General features: G+C 42.0%; 1 protein-coding gene across 1 annotated transcript in view; it reads left to right on the top strand.

Moving 5' to 3' along the window:
- Positions 1–9429: 9429 nt before the first annotated feature.
- The window catches only part of uhrf1 (ubiquitin like with PHD and ring finger domains 1), a 29663-nt gene continuing 16192 nt past the window's right edge, over positions 9430–22900 (top strand). The window contains exons 1-6 of the mRNA XM_033046661.1: positions 9430–9794; positions 18673–18942; positions 20810–20991; positions 21485–21700; positions 22355–22464; positions 22678–22864. Coding sequence (XP_032902552.1) covers positions 9642–9794; positions 18673–18942; positions 20810–20991; positions 21485–21700; positions 22355–22464; positions 22678–22864 — 1118 coding nt within the window. The 5' untranslated portion in view covers positions 9430–9641. The remainder of the gene's footprint in view (positions 9795–18672; positions 18943–20809; positions 20992–21484; positions 21701–22354; positions 22465–22677; positions 22865–22900) is intronic.

Genomic DNA, 22900 nt, shown 5'->3' with positions numbered 1-22900 from the left:
TCATCATATGCACGGGCTCTGCATATGCCAGATGTTCATATCGTGAGGTGGACCTGTATCGTTTGGTCGGCTGGTCATGTCCCAGAATCGCATCAGCAACAAATAACATGAACGTAGTTCCTTAGCCCACCTGCTATGTGATTTCAATTTATCAGACAAATTCCCTTGGTTTCACCCATATTATGCAATGACTCAGACTAACGTAGTTCTTCCTTTCTTGGGTCAGAGTTATTTTAGTTTTGTTTAGATACAGCATGGAAACAGGCCCTTCGGTCCACCGAGTCCGCACCGACCAACGATCCCCGCACATTAACACAATCCTACACACACACACAAGGGACAATTTACATTTGTGCCAAGCCAATTAACCTACAAATCTTTACATCTTTGGAGTTTGGGAGGAAACCGAAGATTGGTCATGGGGAGAACGTACAAACTCCATACAGATAGCACCACATAATTGGGATCGACCCCGGGTCCCTGGTGCTTCAAGAGCTGTAAGGCAGCAACTCTACAGCAGCGCTACTGTGCCGCCCATCTGAAGGGTCCTTCATCTGAAAGGTTGACTATTAGTCTTACCATTGTTGCTGTCTGACGTGCTGAAGATATCCACCATTTTTTATTTTCATTTTTTATCATGTTGGTCCATTTTTCTTATCATACCCAAGTAAGTCTATCTTGGTGGACAGGTCTTATTACCTTATCATTAACAGCACATCATACAAACTGAAACTACTACCTGTAACCCTTTCAACTCATACCAGAGTTTACACATTTCTTCCCCACCTCTCTTCTGTTGAATAATAACTTGCACCATTCTCCTTCCTAGTTCGAACCAGGGATCATGGACCAGAAACATTGACTGCATCTTTTTTACAGATGTTGCCTGATCTGTTGAGTTTTTCCAGCATTTTCTGGTTTTGATTGAGATTTCCAGCAATTTGCAGTTTTCTTTCTATTTTCATTCAACGTGAAGAGGGGTGTTTGGATAATGTTTGCTAAGATTCTCATCAATTAGACCTCGGGTGCAATTCACCTTAGAAATGTGCATGCTACAAACAACATTTTAGACTTTTTAAGATCACTACTGGGAGAGGGGGGGGGTCCAAAGCAAGCCTAAATTCCTGCTGCTGGTGTCTAGCTCAGAATCATTAAATTAGTTTCAGCTTGAGAGTATAGAAACATTGATAAACAGAGTTTGTAGGGAATTTACTGCTGAAAACGGCATGTTTTTTTTTGTACTGAATTGATCAAATATTTTTTCACCATTGTAAATCGGACATGTATTCTGAAAGCTTGAAGGTAAATTTAATGGAATAGAAAGTTCTTGTGAGCATTGTATACATGTATAATTCTTTGTCAACATGTAATTAAATAGTAGAAATAAAATACATAGTCACATTTCCTGGGAAAGGTACAGTAGGCAAAATGTTATACTGCCATACAAAAATTCAGGGAAAGGAAGTGTGGCAGGTTATCCTTGTGTGAAACATGATGATCAATTTCTGTGGATAAATTTAAAATTCTTCCACCACAGGAAGTCTTTTGTTTCTCTGTATTTAGTGTTCATATTTAATCTTGTGTGAAGCCGTTCCTACATAATATAATTGCACAATCTGCTATCTATTATAAGATTTACTACTGTGGCTCGGTAGCCACTTACAGAAAAATACTTCAAACATTTTTGCAATGAGTCATTTGGACAGAAAGACAAAATTCTTGCAAGTAAAAAAAAGTGTCATATTTTCTTAATTGACTAAGTCAACACAACGATTGTAAAGAAGTCACATTAATTTTGCGCATTGCGTGACTCAATTAAAACTATTGTTGTTTTTAACAATGAGGTTTTGTTTAAAAGGAATAGAAGAGTCAAATTAAAATATTAAATTACTGTAAAGTGGCGATGTGGAGTCGTGTGAATGTTCAAGAATTGACTTCAAAGGAAAATCCATTCTAAGCTTACACACAAAAAGCTTCCCAGACTCCCTGGTTTGTTTAAAACAATCCCTCAGTAAGGAATTAAACAATTAAATAATTGCTCTTCGTTTAGGCTTGAGCGTGTTTCAAGTGCACTTGTAATACTTGAACACCAAAACCACAGAAGCAAACACATTTGTACAATAAATTCATGCATTTTTCCACCTTGCAGTCCGAAGGTGGACTGAGATTCTATAGGTTATGACAAGTACCTGTACTATAAAAGATGCCCTGAAAACTGCAAACTCCAAGAAATCCATAATGCCCCACACCAGTCCAGACAGAGCCTTCTCCATTGTCAGATAATGTCACATAATTTTGAGAAACGCAATCTTTGTCCAAATATTCCAACTGATGTGAAGAGTTGAAGAAATGGAGATGGCCTGGCTATGTATCTATTTGATCACTCAACTTTATTATAGCTAAACTGTGATATTCACACATTTTTGGATGATGAGGTTTCATGGTTGATGTTATTAAAGGGAAGACTTGACTCAAAGCTGAGAAGGATTTGGTAAGGAAAGAATATTCTGACATCCACTCTGCCTCAGGAATGAACCTTAACATAAAATCTGGTTCATTTATTCACTATTATGTAAATCTAGATGAATCCCCTTGAGCCATATCCTTAAAGAACAAAACAAATAGGGAACATCTATTAATAACTTAGTTGATATTGCTCATTGTGTGAAATTCCACCCTTCTAAGAGGACTTATGTAAACACTTCTAAACTCCTCTAAACTCCATCTAACCCCCTCTAAATCCCCTTAAACCCCCTCTAAACCCATGTAATCCCCTCTAAACCTCTCTAAATGCCTCTAAACCCACGTAAACCACTGTAACCCCCTCTAAACCTGCTCTAAATCCCTCGAAAGCACCTCCAACCCCATGTAAACCCTCTAAACCAACTCTAAACCCCTCTAAAGTTCACAAAACACCTCTAAACCCATTCCAAACCGCTCTAAACCCCCTGTAAATCACTGTAACCCCCTCGGAACCACCTTTAAACCCCTGTAACCCACTGTAAACCCCTCTTAACCCAACTAAATCCCCTCGAAATCCCTCTAAACCCCTTCTAAATTCCTCTAAACCACGTCCAAACCACCCCTAAACCCCTCGAAACTCCTCTCAACCCCTCAAAACCCATTCCCAAACCCTCTAACCCCCCTATAAACCCATCTAAATGTCGTTTAAACCCCTCTAAACCTATATAACCCCCTCCACGTCCCTCTAAGCCCCCTCCAGACCACTCTAACGCCCTCTAAACCCCACTATAACCCTCTAAACTTCCTATTACCCCATCTACAGCCATATACACCCCTCTAAACCACTCTGAACACCCTCTAAACCAGTCTACAACCGTCCAAACCCCTGTAAACCCCCCCTCTAAACCACTTTAAATCTACTCCTCTAAGCACCTTAATTAAACCCCTCTAAATTCCACAAAACCCCTCTAACCCCCCTCTCACCCCTCAAAACCCCCTCTAAATCACTCGAAACCCCTCTTAATCTCTAGAATTCTCTGCCATCTCTGGAATTCTCTGCCACAGAAGGTAGTTGAGGCCAGTTCATTGGCTATATTAAAGAGGGAGTTAGATGTGGCCCTTGTGGCTAAAGGGATCAGGGGGTATGGAGAGGAGGCAGGTACAGGATACTGAGTTGGATGATCAGCCATGATCATATTGAATGGCGGTGCAGGCTCGAAGGGCCGAATGGCCTACTCCTGCACCTATTTTCTATGTTTCTATGACCTTCTAAAAAAGTCCAAATGAGTTGGCAGAATTTGTCAGACATGCAATTTATTCGGGGGGCTAGCATCGACTCCACAGTCAAAAAGGCTTATCAGAGGATGTACTTCCTGTGGCAGCTGAGGAAATACAATCTGCCACAGGCAACGATGGTGCAATTCTATACTGCCATCATAGAGTCTATCCTCACCTTCTCCATCATGGTCTGGTTTGGCTCAGCCACCAAGCACGTCATCCGGAGGCTGCAGCAAATCGTTCGATCAGCTGTGAAAGTTGTTCGCTGCAAACCTTTCCCCCCATTGACGAACTGTACACTGCAAGGGCCAGGAAGAGAGTGGGTAAGATCATCTCTGACCACACTCACCCTGGCCACAAACTCTTTGAAGCACTTCCCTCTCGAAGGCGACTCCGGACTGTCAAAGTCACCACAGCCACACATAAAAACAGCTTTTTTCCCCATGAGCAGTAGCTCTACTTAATAACCAAAAGTCTGTAGCCTCCTTTACCTCTGGTATTTTATTTCATTCACATGTTTAAACTATGTTTTATTCTTAATTGTTTACTGTATGTCGTGTTACTTGCGAGCGGTGCACCAAGGCAGCATTTGATACTGTCGACCATACCATCCTAATTGACCATCTCCGGTACAGGGTTGGTATTGATGGCATTGCCCTGAGCTGGTTCATCTCCTATCTCAAAGGTAGGAGTTTCTCTCCTAACATAGGCAACTCTTTCTCCTCCCCAGCTAGCCTCTGCTGCAGGGTTCCACAAGGTTCCATCCTTGGCCTCATTCTCTTCTCCCTGTATAAGCTCCCCTTAGGCCAAGTCATTCAAAGGCACGGCATTTCCTTCCATTGCTATGCAGACGATACACAACTCTATCTACCCCTGAAGCCCAACAATTGATCAAATCTACTTAACCGTATCCACTGCCTCGAGGATATAAAGTGTTGGATGGCCCAGAACTTCCTCCAACTAAACAAGAGTAAGTCTGAGGTCATCCTTCTCGGCCCCTTGGACTCAATCAAAACGATAGCAGGCAGCCTTGGAAGCCTTACCCCACTACTCAAACCTCACGTCAAAAACCATGGCGTGATATTTGACTCCGCGTTTAAATTTGGCAAACAAGTCAATGCCGTGGTAAAAGCTAGCTTCTTCCAGCTTCGGACGATAGCTAAAATAAAACAATTCCTCCAGTTTGACGACCTCGAAAAGATCATCCACACATTTATCTCCTCCCACCTCGATTACTACAACTCCCTTTTCACTGGCATCAGCCAATCTTCCCTGACCCGCCTGCAACTGGTCCAAAACGCCGCAGCGAGACCCTGACGGGCACCCGAAAAAGGGACCACATCACCCCGATTCTGGACTCTCTCCACTGGCTCCCTGTGCGGTTCCGAATAAATTTCAAGATCCTTCTTTATGTTTACAAAGCCCTTAACGGGCTTGCCCCCACCTACATCAAAAGTCTGCTTACCCACGACAGCACCTCCAGGTCCCTCAGATCGGCCGACTTGGGGTTACTGAACATCTAGGCATAAGCTCAGGGGCGACCACGCCTTCGCGGTTGAAGCTCCTAGACAGTGGAACAGCCTCCCTCTTCCCATCAGAACTTCCCCCTCCATCGACTCTTTTAAGTCGAGACTTAAAACTCATCTTTACTCTCAAGCATTTCTTGACGTCCTCCGAGGGAGGGCTATATGTATGTAATTATGTATGTACTTAATCTATGAACCACTGTTGTATAACGTCAGTACCTCCACCATTGTAAAGCACTTTGGTCAACGAGAATTGTTTTTTAAATGTGCTGTAGAAATAAAAGTGACTTGACTTGAAGGCAAATTCCTTGTATGTGTACATACTTGGCCAATAAACTTATTAATTAATTCAATTAATAGGAATGGTCCCAAAATTATTTGAAATATATCTTTTATCATTTTAATTTTAGTGAATATGGCATGCAAATGCACGGAGCAGCTCTTGTTTGCGACAATCAAGTCTCCCTTGATTGTCGCAATGATGTCAATGACCCCTCACTTTCCCGAGATCACTCCCTCCATGAAATGAGGGTTTGACTCTTTCCAGTGGGAATTCCAGCGTCAACTGCCATTTTACAACTTCTCTGAGCCTTTCTTTTTGCTCTTTTGATTATATACCTTTTGCCTTTAGACCCCTGCTGTCACTGACCTTAATCATTTCACAGTAATCTGATGAACCATGTCCAACCAGTTATCATTCATACCAGTCAGTGATTCCTGCCACACCTCAGAGATGATCAAACTAACTGGTTACCTAAAAAGTTGTTTCCTACTTCTTTCATCTGCTGCACTATTTTGATAGTAGTGAGGAAACATTATAACAGTGGGAAACTCGAGTTCTCTGTCACCCCTTGTGAATACATAGAAACCAAGCAATAACAACGAAAGGAATGCACGATTTTACAAACTACCCATCCATCTTCTCCATCAAATCCCTCCCACCTGTTATCTGCGGGTCCTACATTGCCCTCATCAATGACATCAGGACCCATTAACCAGAGTAGACACAAGTCTTCTTTAACCCTTAGGGACTGCCTATGAATTTTCTGCATAACCAATTATTCCATCATCGTGCCTCGCTCCTCTGATCAAGTTGTCATCGAGTGACCAACAACTCAGTGACAAATGTTTCATTTTTTTTACTCAATGTATAGTCTGCCAATTTATTTGACTTGATGGCAAATAAAACGTCTTCAAATAACTTGAAAAACTACCCATTAATTCATTTAACCTAAGTGTTCCCTCTCGTTAAAATCCTAATACCAAAGGGAAGTTGCGTTATTTGGTTTTAAGGGGGATGTTCAACTCATTGCTGAAAACCAGGTCAGAATTAGCCACAATTTTCTCCATGATGTGTTTCATTTTAACATTTGATTTTAGGAAGTATAATACAGGCAAAACTAACAGCCATTGAACATGAATTGTTTAAGTGTACCTTTCACTTTTTTTTTTCATTCCTAAAAAAGGCAGCATGGAACTTCTCTAGAGTATAGGTATAAGGAACGATGGTTGGTTAGGACATGATAGGAAGTGGCACTTAAGGGATTCAAAAATTGTATGCGTGTCTTCAAAATAAAAGTTGCTCTGCAGTCCAAAAATGTCTGAATGTAGAGTAATTTAACAAATGTCTCTATGTGCCTAAGCACCATTGCAGAAATTAAACTCCTGATTTGTTTGATGGGATTTTCTTCAAGCCTATTACTTTTTTTCAACAAGGAATTCCCACAAATGAAGTAAAAAACAACCAGTTCATCTGCAGTGAGATTTTCAACCTTGCAGATCTGAAAAACAGCTCTTTTTATTTAGCCACAGAGCATCCAAGCTTCACTAACACTGATTCCTCTTATACCATGTTACACTGTTTAAAGGGTCAAACATCACATTCCACTTTTATCCTCACTGAAATGCATCACCCCTTGTGTTCTCAAAAACAGTATAATATGCTTTGCCTGTGGAAACCAGTCATAGTTACTATTTGGTCTACCCCTACTTTCTTTGTTTCTAAACTTCTGTGAACATTGGATATTCACTCCTTTGTTGTAGTTAGAACCTCAGCTTTACACCAGCCATGACCACATTCATCAACATGAATTTTCATTAAAAATAAAGTTCTGGAAAAGTGTTTTGTTCTTTTTAATCACTTTATTCTTATGATTGTGGTTAATTTACCATGGTTTAATTTAATTTACAATGATATTTTAACTTTTAATTATTTTTAAACGTTCTGAATACCAGTTGACTAAAACAACAAAACATGCCTTCAACAGCAGCAACAAGATAAAGAACATCAGAGCAGACCTAATATTGATGATTTCATGATGGTCCTGATTTTTCGGTGATTAGATTGCTGTTCGGTGAGAAATGTAACTTTCTTGTTAGTCAGAGACTGAGCCACTTCCCAGATGTTTTTTTTTTTTTTTTTAATATTTTATTTATTAGAAGTGAGTACAATGCATTGGTACAAAAACGATGTTAACATATTACATTCTCTGTACAACTTCCCAGATGTTAAGTGACTCAAAGCACATTCCCAAAATTTCCTGGCAGTGTTCATAATGTTGACCCATCTACATTTCCATTAGCTATCACACAAAAATTTGTTTTATACACATTTCATCTTTTATACACGTTATCTACAGATCCAGGCCATAGAAACCTGCTCTCTGGTTGCCACTGACTTGGGACTAGTTTTACATCCTGAGAGAAACCGTAAGAGCATTCAGCAAAATGGATCACATGGTATCACAGCAGCTAAATGCGGCCATTGGGTGGGTGAGTGGGCAGCATGTCAGATCAGAATATATGTGTGAGGTTATGTTTTGAGGGAATAAATGGTATGATACTGTGTTGAGAAATAGAACGTATATGGACAAAGATAAGAATATTAAGGAGGAACTATAGACTATAAAGTCACATGAAAGTAGAAATAGTCATGTCAGACAGCATCTGTGGACAAAAACAGAATTAATAATAATTTTAATAAATCAAGTGTCAATTAAGATATTTCCAACATCAGAAGATTTTATTGATTTGGTCCATACTTTTCTCGTGTTAGTACCAACGAAGATAGATTTACGAATATTTACAAGCATTTTCCTTGAGCTTCGTTCCCTTTGATTTTCCGTTTTCACACCTTATCCTTCCATATCTCGGTCTCCCTTTCCCCTGACTCTCAGTCTGGTCTCGACCAGAAACGTCACCCATTCCTTCTATCCAGGTATGTTGCATGTCCCGTTGAGTTACTCCAGCATTTTGTGTCTATCTTCGGTGTAAACCAGCATCTGTAGTTACTTTTTACAAATATGTTGCCAGGTGTGGAAATTTTAACTGGGAAAAAATTGCATACACTGGGATGTATTCTTTGCAAGTGGGGTGCAGAAAGGAATGACAGGCATAAACTTATATAGTGCTTGGTCAAAGTGGAAAGGATTTATTCTCAACTGCATTGAGGAATCAATAATTTAGGGCTTGGATTTAAACTGATGCGAAAGAAACTATGTTCGACTTTGGAATTCAGTCCGGAGGAGGTTGAAACACGTAGCAGCTATAATTTGTAGGGAAATAACCCGCCCTGCAGGGCTATAATAGTTCTTCAGCATCCAATAGCCCAAATTTATTTGATGGTAAATGCATCAGAAGTATAAACGCTGCCGGGAAACTCTGGGAACAGGGCTGGAGAGGCGGCTCAGTACCTGACTCACCAGGAAGTTACATTCCCCGCCAAAGCAGTAAAGTAACCAGAGATTTTTGGCGCTAAATCAGGAATGTCGTTTTTTAAAACTCACACGAAATGATGTTTTACTTTTCTGTTAGCGTTCGCCCATGTTTTTTTTAAAATTAAGCATTTAATTCTCAATTCGTATTTAATGCCCAATGTTTTATTAGTCAATCTGCACCAGCTTTACTGCCCACAATCTCGTGATATTTCGTTCGCGCTTTGCTGCCGAGGAGCAGATACTTTTCCCCGGAAAACCCTGAGCCCCCTGTGTACGCGGTGACGCAATCGCCCGAACGCACTGAGCGGAATTTTTGTTTCTCTCTCCACGCGCACGCGCTTTCTGCTCTCGCGCCCGGGCCAATGGGGGGCGGGATTGGCGCGTGCGCGCTGCAATAGGCGGGAGAGAACGAATTTGAACTGGGCGATGCGCGCGCACTGCAATGGGCGGGAGGGCGCGATTTTGAACTGGGCGGTTCGCGCGCGCGCGGTGGAGGAGGAGGGTTCAAAAAGAAAAGTCGAATTCGCGCGAAACTTTTTTTTACCCTCTTCCCCTGCCTCCTCCTTCCCCTCGATAGTGAGTGAGGAGACGGAGAAGGGATAGACCCGCCGCGTCCATTCTCGAAACACCGCTTGGGTATTTTACGAGCCAGTGAAAAATGTGGATCCAGGTGCGGACGATGGACGGCAAGGAGACCCGGCACATCGACGGACTCTCCAAACTGACCCCCGTGCAGGAGTTGAGGGAAAAGATCCGAGAGGCGTTCGCGGTGGAGGCCGATCGCCAACGGCTTTTCTACCGTGGAAAACAGGTACTTTTGTGTGAGGGACCGCGAGGGAGAGACGGCGGCTTTCACTAAAGGTGTGGGGAGGTGGATGAATGGAGGGAGGGAAGGTGACGGAGGGATTGCAGCGCCTTTACCTTTACCTTTCGGGATTACCAATGAATATGGTTCGGAAAACAAAGACAACGACAGACTTTCTGAGGCAAGGGGTTCTGCCAGCGGAAAAGGCAATATGTATGGGGCAAGTTAACGCCGGATAACTTACAACGGAGATGGCGACAGGGGCTTTGCCCCCCCCTGCGATGGTGGCCGCTTGTGGAGGGCATCAGTCATTGTTTTAAGCGGGAGATGTTGACCCATCGCTGATCGTTAGCTCTCCGCCGTCCCGTTCCACCATTAACTAAATTGTACGTGGTTTTGAACTTTGTAGTTTCTTGCAACTACTTTTCAGAGGCGTCGTGTTTACACGAAAAACCTCGCCTTGCCCTTATCGCGTTTACATTGGCCGGAGGGCTGCGGCCGCTGGGCTAGTGTCCAGCTGTCCTCTTTCTGCTTGGCTACTTCGCCTGTCGATCAAACAGCCCGACGCTCTCCTATCGGGGAAAGTTGCGCGGGAGGGGTTGGCTGAACAAAAAGGCGCTAAGTGTCCTGTATCCGGTTACAGCTTATTCCAATTCATTCGCTTGTTGCACTATGAATGCATTTCACCGCTTAGACTACCCGCACTGACTTTTTTTTGTTGGTAAAGGATTTATTTTTACTCCAAAATACAAGAATTTGAAGTAACCATTACATCCCCTCTCTCGCCATCATTGTAGTAGTTTCACTGTTATAACTCGTTTCACCTTGCCCGTAGCTAACAATTTATTTCCTTTATCATCGTTACTTTTTTGCATCTTTCATTCAGTTCTATATCACCGTCGATATCTCTTGTTTCCCTTTCCCCTGACTGAGTCTGAAGAAGTGTCTCGACCTGAAACATCAGCTATTCCTTTCTATAGAGATGCGGTCGGACCCGCTGAACTACTACAGCTTTTTATGTCTATCTTCGGTTTAAACCAGCATCTGCAGTTCCTTCCAACACAGTGGAAAGTATTACTTTCAGTTGGCGCCACTCCGGAAAGTCTTTTTTGTCGTAACACAACACGTATACCAAGAGATCTCCGATATAATTGTTTACAATCGGACAGTTAGCATAGACATTACTGAATAAGAATATATTTTAGTATACATTAATTCTTGAGATTTTGTTCGTGCGCCATCTTTTTACAGTAGAAAGGATTATTGGTTTTGAGCGCCGCCTGGAGAAGAAATTCAACAACATGGAAGTTCGCCTAAATGGGCAATCAGTTTCATTTTTTTCCCTCTCTGCTATTCTATCCCTTTCACCAAAATATTGCCATTTGTGTAATTTTGGTTTCGGAAAGGTGGGGCCTGATTATTACTTTTACTGTTTAGGCCTCGAATGGCTTAGGCACTTGGTTGTCATCGCTATACACAGTACCCTCCATAATGTTTGGGACAAAGACCCATCATTTATTTATTTGCCTCTGTTGAACATTGTAATGTGCACTCCACAATTTGAACATTGTAATGTGCACAATGTTAGATTTTAATAAAGGCCACTTTTATACATTTTGGTTTCACCATGTAGAAATTACATGGTGAAAGTGTTTATCTACATCTATATATATCAGCAATGTAATGTAAATGAAAGTAGTCATGTTTACTATTTTGTTGCATATCCTTTGCACACAATGGCTGCTTGAAGTCTGCGATTCACGGACATCACCATCTTCTCTGTATAGGGCCTGTATAGGGAGGTTGTACGGCAGTCGGGTCATGACCCATGCCCGTACTGTTGCTACGCTATACTAACTGGAGTACACGCGATGAACTGCAAGTAAGCACTGACCATTGTTTCCAGCGTAGAGGGCCCGTTAAAACCCGCCGAAATTGTCGATTTATGCGCTGTAAATAATTATGGAAATCGGGATAAGCGTGAGAGACATTTAGCCTACTTCAGAATTCCAAAAGTCGGGAGAAATGACGGTAGATAGAAGCGAGAGCTGAAGGGACAACAACAGCCAAAGTGCTTGACGAACATTGGCCGTTTGCTCACTGCATCACAGTACGGCATTATTTGTGTTTTTTCTTGATTCCTTTGGCATCTAAAAAGTTTCAGAAGTGATAAATCTGGCTGTAAAATTTTAAAATTGCCCATGGTTCTCAAGTGGGTTTTTACATACAAAAAGAAAACGCCTCTGAAGCAAAATTTACAGCCAGATTTATCACTTCTGAGACTTTTTAGATACCAAATGAATCACGAAAAAACACAAACAATGCCTTACTGTTGATGAAACGCAGTGAGCAAATGCAATAATTCCCAATATTTTCAATTTCGATATTTGCACAGCTAATGTTCGCCAAGCACTTTAGCTGTTGTCCCTTCAGCTCTCGCTTCTCTTTACCTTCATTTCGCTTCACTTTTGGAATTCTGAAGTTGGGTACATGTCTCTCACACTTACCCCGATTTCCCACAATTTATTACAGCGCAAAAATTCAACATTTTGGCGGTTTTTAACAGGCGGGAAAGTACGCGTTTCGTGTATTAACAACATATACCGGAAGCTGCGATGTCCTCCAGATGGATTGAGCGGCTCCGTGCGTCAAGCCCTATGACCCAGTGACCTTGCGTGCAACCCCCCTATTGCAGCCATCTTTAACTTGTGCTTGTCGCCCTCAGTTTTCTCTTCAGCATATAAAAGGCATGCTCAATTGGGTTCAGATCGGATGGTTGACGCTCACCCAAAAATTGACTGTTTTTAGCTTTGAAAAACCTTTGTTGCTTTAGCAGTATGTTTGGGATCATTGTCTTGTTGTAGAATGAACCGCCAGCCAATGAGTTTTGGGGCATTTGTTTGAACTTGAGCAGATAGGATGTGTCTATACACTTCAGAATTCATTATACTACTACCATCAACAGTTGTATCATCAATGAAGATAAGTGAGCCAGTACCTTCATCAGCCATACATGCCCAGGCCATAACACCCCCGCCGCAGTGTTTCACAGATGAGGTGGTATGCTTTGGATCTTGGGCAGTTCCTTCTCTCCTCCATACTTTGCTCTTGCCATCACTCTGATATAAGTTAATCTTCGTCTCATCTGTCCACAAGACCTTTTTCCAGAACTGTGGTTGCTGTTTTGAGTACTTCTTGGCAAACCTGGCCATCCTATTTTTGCGGTTAACCAGTGGTTTGTGGTGGTGGCCCTGATCTCAGACAACGATGAGAAGGCCTACCGGGAGGAGATGGCTGATCTGGCACTCTGGTGTCAGGACAACAGCTTCCTCTTGAACATCAAAAAAACTAAGGAGCTGATCATGGACTTTAGGAGGGCACATCACCCGCGGACGTACACACCATTGAGGATAAATGGGGATACTGTGGATAGGGTGAGCTGTTTTAAATATCTGGGAGTCCACATCTCTGAGGATATGACATGGACATCACACGCCGCAGCACTTGTGCGTAAGGCAAGGCAGCGACTTTACCACGTCAGGCAATTGAGGAAATTCAGAGTGTCTCTGAGGATCCTCCAGTGCTTCTACTCAGCGGCTGTGGAAAGCATCTTGTCCGGAAATATTACCATCTGGTTTGGGAATTGCTCTGCCCAGGACAAGAAGTCTCTGCAGAGAGTAGTGCAGGAACTATACATCAGGAGGTGCAACTCCAGAGCTAATAAAATCATGGGAGACCCCTTCCACCCCTGCAACGGACTGTTCCAGCTGCTACGGTCAGGCAAACGCCTCCGTTGCCATGCTGTGAGAACGGAGAGGTTGAGAAGGAGTTTCTTCCCAGAGGCCATTAGGACTGTAAACTCCTATCTCACCAGGGACTAACTTTTACTGTACCACTCTACTGCTTTTTTTTTAATAAAAAAAAGCGTTTTTTTCCCCTTTTTCCTTCCGCCCACAATATTTAATATGTAAAATAATATGTGATTCTGTTTGTTTGGTTGTTTGTTTGTCTTTTTGCACAAAGTCCGCGAGCATTGCCACTTTTCATTTCACTGCACATCTCGTATGTGTATGTGATGAATAAACTTGACTTGACTTGTGTCGCCCATGTATTTCTGGTCCTGAAGTTGTCTGCGGACAGTGATCATTGACAAATCCACACCTGATTCCTGAAGAGTTTTTCTGAAATGTCAGACAGGTGTTTGGGGATTTTTCTTTATTATAGAGAGAATTCATCTGTCATCAGCTGCGGAGGTCTTCCTTGGCCTGCCAGTTCCTTTGCGATTAGTAAGCTCATCAGTGCTCTCTTTCTTCTTAATGATGTTCCAAATAGTTGATTTTGGTAAGCCTAAGGTTTGGCTGATGTCTCTAACAGTTTTATTCTTGTTTCTCAGTCTCATAATGGCTCCTTTGACTTTTATTGGCATAACTTTGGTCCTCATGTTGATAAACCAATAAAAGTTTCCAAAGTCAATGGAAAGACTAGGTGCTGAGAGCTCTCTCATACCTGCATTAACGAGGCAATTAAACACACCTGAGCAATTACAATCGGCTGTGAATCCATGTGTCCCAAACATTATGGTGCCCTAAAATGGGGGGGGGGGGCTATGTATAAACACAGGTGTAATTTCTACATGGAGAAACCAAAATGTATAAAAGTGGCCAAAACATTATGGAGGTCACTGAACCTAGGGCTGGAAATTCTGTGAATCCAGACATAATTTCTCTATAATCAAATACTTGATAAACGTGCTGACAGGAATAATAAAACGTTCTAAACTAATAGCTAAGAGGTGGCAATTGTTAATTCCCTTCTGAAGACAGCAAACATGAGAGACACTCAGCGTAGCCTCGTAAGAGAGTTTTCCTTTTAACTTTTGTTGGCTTTTATCATTGTTCTTTACTTTTTCTCATGGGGATCTTGCGTTGGACTGTTTATTCAAAGCTAAAATCACCTGGTTTCAACTGGGGCATCTTGTTAACCTTTCAAATCCTGTAGCACCAAACCAGCATGATGGGAATGGCACAGGATAGACACAAAATGCTGGAGTAACTCAGTGGGACAGGCGGCATCTCTGGAGAGATGGAATGGGTGACATTTTGGGTCGAGACCCTTCTTCAGGCTGATGTTGGGAGTTAATGAAAATGTAGAATAGATTGTTGGTAGATGGGAGAAGGTAGCAACAAAGCAAACAGATAAAATGGACAATGGAGGAGGCCCTGGGCAGGAGATCAGGTATGTTCAGGCAGATTGATGGAAATGATTGCCGAGCCTGCACTTGGTCTCACCGATATACAGGAGTCCACACCAGTAGATGAGGTTGCAGGGGGTGCAAGTGAACCTCTGCCACACCTGAAAAGATTGTCGGGGTCCTTGGGGGATGTTTAGGGACAGATGTTGCTTCTCTGTCGGTTGCAGGGGAAATTACCTAGGGAGTGGGTGGTTTCGGTGGGAAAGGAAGGTCTCTGCGGAAAGGGATGGAGATGGGAAGATGTGGCTAGTAGTGGGATCCAGTTGTAGGTGGCGAAAAGGTCGGAGAATTATGTGCTGTATATGGTGGCTGATGGGGTGGTAGGTGAGGACAATTGGGACTCTGACGGTTACGAATGGGGCGAGGAAGAGCAGGAGCAGAGCTGCGGGGATATCGAGGAGACCCTCGTGGGGGTCTCATCTATAATGAAAGGGGGAAACCCCTGATCCCTAAAGAATTAGGATATCTCCGATGACCTGGTATGGAACACCTCATCTTGGGCGCAGATGCTGTGTAGACAGGAATTGGGAGTAGGGGATAGAGTCTTTACAGGAAGCTGGGTGGGAATAAGTGTAGTCTAGATAGCTATGGGAGTTGGTGGGTTTGTAATAGATGTCAGTTGATAGTTTGTCTTCTGTTGGAGACGGTGAGATCAAGAAAAGATAGGGGGATGTCTGAGATGGTCCAAGTGAATTTGAGTGCAGGATGGAAATTACTAGTAAAGTTAATGAAATCAGTGAGTTCTACATGGGTGCAGAAGGTAGCACCGACGCAGTCATCAATGTAGCGGCGGTAGAGTTCGGGGATAGGGCCAGTGTATGACTGGAACAGTGATTGTTCGACATACCCTACAAAGAGGCAGGCATAGCTGGGGCCCATGCGAGTGCCCATAGCTACACCTTGGATTTGGAGGAAGTGGGAGGAGTCGAATGAGAAGTTGTTAAAAGTAAGGACCAGCTCTGCTAGGCGGAGGAGAGTTAGTGAACGGAAAATGGCTGGTTCTGCGGTCGAGGAAGAAATGGAGGGCTTTAAGACCTACCTGGTGGGGGATGGAGGTGCAGAGTGACTGAACATCCATAGTAAAGATGAGGTAGTGGGGGCCTGGAAAACTGAAGTTTTTGAAGAGACGAAGGGCGTATGAGGTCTCTTGGACATAGGTAGGGAGGGATTGGACCGGGGGACAGGATGGAGTGGAGGTGTGTGGAAATTAATTCAGTGGGACATGAACAAGCAGAAACAAGCAGTTCTGTTTGTGGATTCTGGGGAGAAGATAAAATCGGGCCATGCTGAGCTGTGGAACGATAAGGTTGGAGGCTTTGGAGGGCAAACAGCTGGAAGTAATTAAATCTGAAATGGCGTGTGAGATTAAAGTTGGGGAGAGGTTAGTGGAAAAGTTGAGATAGTTGATGTCACACCGGCAGTTGGAAATAAAAAAGTCTAAGAGGGTAGAGGGCCATCCGGGAGAGTCCAAGAGTCAAGTCAAGAGAGTTTACTGTCATGTGTCCCAGATAGGACAATGAAATTCTTGCTTTGCTTCAGCACAACAGAATATAGTAGGCATGAATACAGAACATATCAGTGTGTCCATATACCATTATATAAATATATACACACATCAATAAATAAGCAGATAAAGTGCAAATAAACAGGTAATGGTCTATTAATGTTCAGAGATTTGATTAGGTTGAGTTTAATAGCCTGATGGCTGTGGGGAAGCAGCTATTTCTGAACCTGGACGTTGTAGTCTTCAGACTCCTGTACCTTCTACCTGAAGGTAGTGGGGAGATGAGTGTGTGGACAGGATGGTGTGGGTCCTTGATGATGCTGCCAGCCTTTTTGAGGCAGTGACTACGATATTAGGGGGACCGGTGGAGATGGGAGAAGGGGTCTTCACTGGGTGGTGAGGACTCCTTCTTATAGAAAAAGGCATGGAGGCGACGGAAAAGCTCTACGTTGTGGTGGACCTGGAACTCGTTGAGGTGGGGGCGGAGGGAAACTAAAGTGAGGCCTCTGCTTAGAACAGTCCTTTCTGTATCGGAAAGTGGGAGGTCGGGGAGGATTGTGAAGACATAACATGGGTGGGGGTTAGGGTCGGAGGAGGGTAGGTGAGTAGCTGGAGGCGCAGTTGAGGGATGGTGGGTGTTCAGAGAGGGGGGGGGGGGAAACATGAGGAGGAGGGAGGTGGGGAGTAGCTGGGGACACCTGGTTAAAAGAGGGGGAAGAAATACTCTGAGGGATTCAGCATAAAGACAAGACTCTTTTCAGTATAAAGTAAAGTTACCGTTTAAAGTCTTTGTACCAATAGGGAAAAGTAATCTTGCATGATTCAGATAACTTTCAATTTTACACATCAGCCTTTTTACAATAAAAGGCTATGGAGTCGATTGAATTTGGTTACAAAGCAGCATGCATTATGAAGTAGTCTAATTCTGCACAACTTTAGTTTCTCTACCCGAAATGCCACCTATTCATTTTCTCCAGAGATTCTGCCTGACCCACTGGTTTACTCCAGCTTTTTATGCCTATAGTTTATTCAAGATATTTGCAGTCCAATTTTTTAAACGAGTCTAAATCTAAAATGGGTCTTATGGCTGGTGGAACTGGCCACATATCCTGGGATTACATGGGGTTTTAACTGTTGGGCTGTTGCTTCACTTGTATGTTGGCCCGCTCTTCCAATCTAGTTACTGTCTAACTGACATAAAGACCATTAAAAAATTTGCTTTGTCAAATGGCAAATCCAGTCAATGCCTGATGGTTAGTCGTTTTTAATTGTCTTTTTATGGATATTTGTAGTCGGTGTGGGCAAGTTGGGCTGAAGAGCGTTTCCCCACTGTATGACAATGTGAATGGCTTGCTGGACTATTTGAAATGACCAATCTGAAGTTGCACAATGGGTGACTGATTTTCTTTACATCAAACAGATCTTTAATTCAATCCGGTAATTTTGCAGTTTCCATGACTGAGACTATTATTAATTTTGGAGACACAAGGAACTGCAGGTGCTGGTTTACAAAAAAGAAAGACACATAGTGCAGGAGTAACTCAAATCAGGCAGCATCTCTGAAGAATGTGGATAGGCAACATTTTGGGTCAGGACCTTTCTGCAAACTGACCCCAAAGAGTCGCCACGCAAAACATCTATCCATGTTCTACAGAGATGTTGCCTGACCCAGAGTTACCCCATGACTTGTTAATTCTACATTGCTTAATGAATGTATATTTAAACTCCTAGTTTCCTTGCAACTTGAATTGCACAGTGAAGCAAGGGTTTTTATGACAGGTAGTTTCACCCTTGCTGTTGCTGATTCATTGTAAAATCCAGATTAATTGAATTAATTGATCGGGCTGTGTGTATTAACGTATATATTTAAGATGTTGTGCTGTGGTGTCTTTCCCTCCTTGCATTTTAAGATTAGGTTATTATTTGGGTGGGGAGGGCCAGTATTTCTGCAGTGTAATTGCATTTTCAAATTGAAAGTGGGTGAAATGTTTTCTCTTTTTTGATTACTGTATTATGACCACAGTTTGCTGATAATCATCAAACAAAAACGACCACTAGATTTAGCTAGCATATATTGATGCAGATGGTTCTTTAGCAGCTGTCTAACTTTATTGTCCTTTTTTTTTCAGATGGAAGATGATCATTCACTTTTTGACTATAATGTGGGGCTAAATGACATAATCCAGCTGCTTATTCGCCAGGTTGATCAAGTTGAACAGAAGGGCAAAACCAGAAAAGAAAAAGAGGCAGAGCTGTCTGACACAGATTCCGGATGTGGATCTGCACAGAGTGAATCAGATAAGAGTTCTAATAATGGTGAGGCTGCTATGGAGCTGGAAAGCCAAGCTGTAACTTCAGGACATTCTGACCTTGTTGACCCAGGGTTTGGCTTATACAAGGTGAGCATTGGATTGCTATGCCAATCAGTTACAGTGATGCACAGTACACATAAGTGTGGTCTCACCATTGACTTGAACCGTTCTATCATGATATGCCAGCTTTTGTACTCTGTACCCATTCCATTTGAAGGCAAGCATGTCTCCCGCCTTCACCAGCATGTCCACCTGAATCGCCACTTTTATGGAGCAATGCAATTGTACTGCTAGATCCACTCTATTCTACAGCACGGGCTACCCTTGTTTGCATGTCGTGCAGCACCTCACATTTTTCATTGAATTCCATTTGATATTCTTTTGCTCACCGTTGCCTGATGGGAGACGAGTGAAGAATGACCGGAGTATGGGGGGTCTTTGAGATTTTTAGTGCTTTCCTGTAGCAGTGGTAAGAAAATATTGCGTCGATTTGAGGGGGATGGAGTTAGTTTGCATGATGGACAAGGCTGTGATCAAAATTTTCTAGCAGCTTTGGGCAGAACAATTGGCCAACCATGATTGTTACGGAATGGGTCATATACTCCACCCACTTCTTGATGTTGATGACCAACTTCTTTTTTTGCTGTAATTGTAGGAGGGGTTAATAACACCACTCTACTTGGTTTTCAATTTCCTTCCTTTACTCGATTTTATAATTACTTGAGATTTGGGCCACTATGCTGGTGTCATCTGCAAATGGAGTCATGAGAGTATAATAGGGGACTGAGAATGCACTTGCATAATTCCAGTGTTGAGAATATTTGCAGAGGATGTTTTGTCACCTATCTTCACTTATTGGGATCTATGGGTTAGGAAATTGATCCTGTTGTGGGGGGAGTTGCTGAGTCTTCGGTTGAGAAGTTTGGTTGGAATTATGGTGTTTTTTGTGCAGAGCTATAGTCAATAATTAGGATTCTGACATGGGTGTCAGTTATCCAGATAATCCAGGCATGAGTGTGGGTCCAGGGACATGGAGTCTGTTGTGGACATCTGGCGATAAGCAAATTACAGTGGATCAAGGCATTCTGGAAGGCTGGAGTTGATTTGAGCCATGACCAGCCTTTCAATGCACTTCATAGGTTTACCTACTAGCTGGTATCACTCCCCCAGACCGCCGTGTTTTATGAAAGTGGCTCACTCCTACCATCTTGAGGGGAATTGTGAATGGATAATATATGCTGGGCTTGCCAGTGACTCCCAGTTCTGGAAAATCAACCAAAATGAATAATGGGAATTAAGTTATTGGTGATAATGAAAACATTTTGGGTTTGTCATTGATGGTGTGTATAATTTAAACCCTTTGTCTCCCCCCCCCCCCCCCTATCCCCTGGTCTGCATGCATGCTTTGAGGAGAATAACGATTAATATCAAGATGGGAACATTTGATGGTGTTAAGCTTGTGCCATTTGCTGGTTCAGGAAAATACCCATCAATGTTGAGTCATTGGATTTGTCTACGTCATATTCAATCTCAATATACTTACAGTAACGTTTTTTTGTTGCACACGTAAATGTATCCCCAAATGATGTTTCAATATTATTGGTGTCAAAAGTTGGGGAATCTCCATACAATGTGATTGCTGCCAAACCTTTTATTTCCTTGCAATTTGCTTTTGCAAATTGTGTATGGTTCATTGCATAAAGACTAGGCATCATCCAACATTATTACAAATATAATCAAACATGATTTTTCTGCTGTGCTGTTCTTGAGATGTTTTAATATGCGTTTTGATATTGGAGAGACTTGAATGTTTGTCATATTGTTTGACCCGTTTCATTGTGTATAAGTCTTGAAATTCTTATCTTCAGTATGATGGCTTGCTACCTTGCTGATGTTAGAGGAAGTCAAATACTATGGAATAGGAAAACATTTTGAATTATTGTCTTTTTTTTAGATAAATGAATTGATTGATGCCCGGGACATGCACATGGGTGCTTGGTTTGAAGCAGTGGTTATCAATGTGACGCAGGATGGAAGTGCAAGCAAAGCTGTGGGTGAAGAATCTGCACATTCAAGCAAAACTACCGAAACCAAGATTGCCAATGAAGACGTGATTTATCACATTAAATATGAAGAGTATGTAAATAGGCCATTTAATGGACTTAACCCTTTAATTTGGACGTGTTACGTAATTTTAGGAATACATTTTTGCTTGCTATTTGAACATTAACTGAGGGAAGGAGAAATGTAATCCAAACTTCTCTATTTGACTTTATTTGCATTATGTGACAAAAATGGTGGAATTGAGATGTAGTCAAATAGAATGCCTTTGTGTCACAATTTGGAGACATTCCATCTAATTAAAAAAATTATGCATTTTCCTGCAAATTGAAAAAACAGTTTGAAAACCCCAGAGAAATTTAAGAAGTTGTGGAGATGATTGAAGGGATCAGAAGTGTAGTACTTTTTCCTCAATCTAATAAGGTGATTAAAACGACTTCACCTCTGCTAGGATAAATGTCTGTACGTTAACTGCTGTCACGTAAATTTGTCTTAAACTGATACACATATATATTCATTGCTTAATGTTAAATTTGTAACATTGAAATTTATTTGTTTGACTGCCAAGTTACCCTGAAAATGGTGTTGTACAATTGCGATGGAAAGATATCAGGCCGCGAGCGAGGACAGTCTTGCAATGGCACCAACTGCATGTTGGACATGTGGCGATGGTGAACTATAATCCGGATGAACCTAAAGAGCGAGGATTCTGGTATGATGCTGAAATTCTACGGAAGAGGGAGACCAGAACTATTAAAGAGATCTATGCAAAAATTATTTTGGGGTGAGGATATTAGCATTGAATGTGTTTTTTAAACTGAATGCTTCTGAAATTAGATTACTGCTAAATTGTTGATTTTAGAAACTAGTATGGGATGCATCTGTTTTGGAGATTTTTGACTCTTCACAAAGTAAAACTCTGGGGCTCTGGTGTGCCTTTCAGCGAACCTTGAAGACTTTGATTTCTGCCATATACTCTGGTCCTTGTGCTGTATGTTCATTCTGTAATTTTAGAAATATTTTTAAAAATGTCTTCCATTCCTTTAACGGGGCAGGTCCAGTTAAGGAATAACGGTGTGGTACTATGTAATCTCATGCTCTGATTGTTTGAGTTTTGTATATTTTGTTGATAGCAATAGATTTGGTTGGACCCATATTTAAGTAGACCATTTCTACAAATCAGAATAGAACCAAAAAATATTGAAGGCCAGCTAAATTTTAATATCTAGTCAGTTTTCCCATCCCATCTCAAGAGTTTTCCTATTCTTTTCTCCATAGCTCATATTATTTATCTTGTACAATGTGATGGGCAAACTTCCCAAAATGTCACCTACCCATGTTCTCCAGAGAAGCTGCCTGACCTGAGTTACTCTAGCACTTTGTGTCCTTATGGTGGAGTCATTTTGATTGTTATGATTTTTATTCTTTGTTGCTATAGGGATGCTGGTGATTCTTTGAATGATTGTAAAATCTCATTAGTGGATGAAGTCTATAAGATTGAAGAGCCAGGAAGTGTTGGAGTGGATGCATCTGAAAGTCCCATGAAAAGTAAGGTTCTGTTACTTGCTTGGTTGGTGTTGTAATCACATTTTTGGTATCCTGGCACTGAATATAAGAAAGAGTGCAACTTTAGCTTTTGTAACTGCAGCATCATTCTATTTTGCTCAACTGCTCTTTTTCTCAGCTTCCCTAACAATTGATTGTATTTTATCCCAGTACTTTGTGTTAAATTACAAGTTTGGTATGTTTTATTGTCTTCAGGACAGAATGGACCTGAATGCAAACATTGCAAAGATAATCCTAACAAAGACTGCAAGCATTGTGCCTGTCACGTATGTGGTGGAAAGGGGGACCCAGAGAAGCAACTGATGTGTGATGAGTGTGATATGGCCTACCATACCTACTGCTTGAATCCTCCTCTTACCAGCATACCGGAAGTTGATGATTGGTACGTTGGATTAAGCTTTATATTTTTTTTAGTTTG

Source organism: Amblyraja radiata, chromosome 29, assembly GCF_010909765.2.
Source record: "Amblyraja radiata isolate CabotCenter1 chromosome 29, sAmbRad1.1.pri, whole genome shotgun sequence".
NCBI lineage: Eukaryota > Metazoa > Chordata > Chondrichthyes > Rajiformes > Rajidae > Amblyraja > Amblyraja radiata.
The sequence above is the reverse complement of the archived record's forward strand: the minus strand, read 5'-3'. Positions and strand labels throughout refer to the sequence as shown.